The following is a 2,395-nucleotide window of genomic DNA, read 5'->3' as shown; positions in this document are numbered from 1 at the left end:
AAAAAAAAAAAAAAAAAAAAAAGGCCTTATTTTGACAAAGAAGTGTGATATTCATCCAGAATCTGCCTTTTGTTCTGTGACAAAGACATGATTAGTTCACTTCTCTGCTCAACTCTCGCCGCGCCACATCTTATGTCGTGTCTTCAAAAAAAAAAAAAAAAAAAAATAGAAGATAGTAAGGCCTTACTTTATGGGCATCATATATTCCTGCATATTCATTAAAGAACCTAAATGTTACCAGCACCCTTTGTGGACCTTCGCCAAGGACAGCAAGTCTGTTGCCAATTAATACCTGCAGAAAAGCGAAGTGACGACATGATGGATCCAATCCAGCTTATTTGCTCAGAGGTACCTTCGAACTCTTCTTGAAAGACAACAAAAAAAATTGCAAAAGTCTTGATCATCCCCATTACAAACACATTTACCTAAATCAAAGCAGAAGAGTCCGAGTCAGGTGCTAAGCAAGCCTAGTTCAGGAGAGGACAGCTGCTAGAGCTGCCGTTCCAGCTCCCTGGGATTTACATGTGTTTTATTGATGGGTCCTTGTGTGGTGGCAGTGGCATGTCATTCTTTTTGGAGTGGCTGAGTATATTACATTAAAATGATTCATTTACTCCTCATTTCTGTGCTCTAGGGTAGGTCTGTCAGTACTAGGTATTGTATGAGATAACACATTTGAAGTTTAGAGACAAAAACATTCAGATGGGCTGAGATTTGTATGGGCTGACACAGTGCGATTCCACTGGCCTGTTACTGTAGCATTTGTTAAGGTCTGCTCTACCAGTTACCTGTGTGGCAGGAGGTCTTTGTCTAAAAAAGGAGAAATTACTCTTTTTTTTTTTCTTTATGTATTTTGGTATAGTGCCTCACTACGCAGCTTGGGACTCATAGTGATCCTCCTGTTTTCAGCCTCCTCAGCACTGGGTTTATAGGTGTGTGCCGCCTCACTTGGACTCTGTAGCTGGCTCAGCGCACCCTGGGGGTGGGGCCGGAACGGCATGCAGGACCAGGGATTGAACCCTGGTCCTTGCGCTTGCCAAAGCAGGCGTTTAGTCCTTTGAGCTATCTCACTGGTCGGAGAAATTATTCTTGTCAGTTTTTTGATCAGCTTTGCTTTAACTCTGCTCTTGAGCTGAGTATCCATCCTGATAGCTGATTAGAGTGACCATGTAGTTTGTCCTCCAAATTGGGGTACTCTTGGCAAAAGAAGGGAAAAAGATCTATTCATATATATGCAGGATACTTTGGATAATTGTACTGCTGATTTCTGCTAGTGTGTTGAAGAGTAGTTAATGCTTAAATTTTTAATTGTTCTTTTTAATATCCTAAAACTTTTTTTTTCCTGCCAATTTTGCAGGTTTATATCTGGTAACCTAAGCAACTAATTTGAAGATAACATGCAATACACCAGTCATTGTTTAGTTCCTATTACTTTGTTTAACGAAATGGTATCATTTCTAATTTTTACTTATTTATTTTTTTTGCGGAACCGGGGATTGAACTCAGGTCCTTGTGCTTGCCAGGGAAGCGCTTATTCCACTGAGCCATCTCCCCGGCCATTTCTAATTTTTTAGAACCACTTTGTACTCTTTAAAACAGCAACAACAAAATAAATTGGGATACTCTTGGGAACAGAAGTGAATGTTTAGTTCTGCTAGGACAGCCAGCAAGGATTAGCTCCATGCTGGTCATTTGTGTCCTATGCCTCATTCTTTCCCCTCTTTGATCTACTTAACCCTTGTCTGCCTTTTGCACTACTTTCTATTTGAAGAACTCCTTTTTTTTTTTTTTTTTTTTTGTGGAACTGGGGATTGAACTCAGGCGCTTATCTCTCCGGCCCGAAGAACTCCTTTTGAACTCAGTTTTCATTCTATGTAGTCTTCTCGAGATTCTGATTTTTCCTGGCTAATCCTCATATTTGACAGAGTTGGGGATGGGGGGAGCTGAGGAAGGTCAGAACTCAGGGATGCCTAGCCAGTGTCTATACTCAGTATGCAGAAGCCAAAATGTGTTCACTCTGCCTCCAGGGGCTCCCTGTTCCTTCTTGTTTTACTAGACTTGGCTTTTCAGTGCTAACTTCTGTACCCTGTCAGGGCCTTGCTTTTGCCAGGCAGGTGCTTATGTGGCTGAGCTATCTCCCCAGCCCTAACTTCTCTCTTTTTACCAGAGAATGTCTAGCATTGTTAAATACCATAGGACGCAGTGTTGCTGTTTACTCATTTACCCTGGTCTGTCCACCCGATATTTTCCCCTGTGCTTCTGTACTCATTTCTTTCATTTTTTAATTTTAAAGAGTAAAACAAAAAAGGGGGAAAAACCAAAACAAAACAAAATAAATAAAATTTAAAAAAAACAAAAAAGGGGCTGGGGAGGTGGCTCAGTAGAATAAGTGCTT

The 2,395-nt window shown here is 40.8% G+C and overlaps 1 protein-coding gene across 2 annotated transcripts in view; it reads right to left on the bottom strand.

Annotated features, from left to right (window-relative positions):
• Slc16a4 (solute carrier family 16 member 4) overlaps positions 1 to 2,395 on the bottom strand; it is a 27,834-nt gene that overhangs the window by 19,048 nt on the left and 6,391 nt on the right. For both annotated transcript variants that reach the window (XM_023721707.1, XM_004636897.2), the window contains one exon: positions 293 to 425. In XM_023721707.1, coding sequence (XP_023577475.1) covers positions 293 to 425 — 133 coding nt within the window. The remainder of the gene's footprint in view (positions 1 to 292; positions 426 to 2,395) is intronic.

This window comes from Octodon degus, unplaced genomic scaffold (assembly GCF_000260255.1).
Source record: "Octodon degus isolate 3935 unplaced genomic scaffold, OctDeg1.0 scaffold00084, whole genome shotgun sequence".
Taxonomy (NCBI): Eukaryota; Metazoa; Chordata; class Mammalia; order Rodentia; family Octodontidae; genus Octodon; species Octodon degus.
This window is presented reverse-complemented; position numbering and strand designations above follow the sequence as displayed.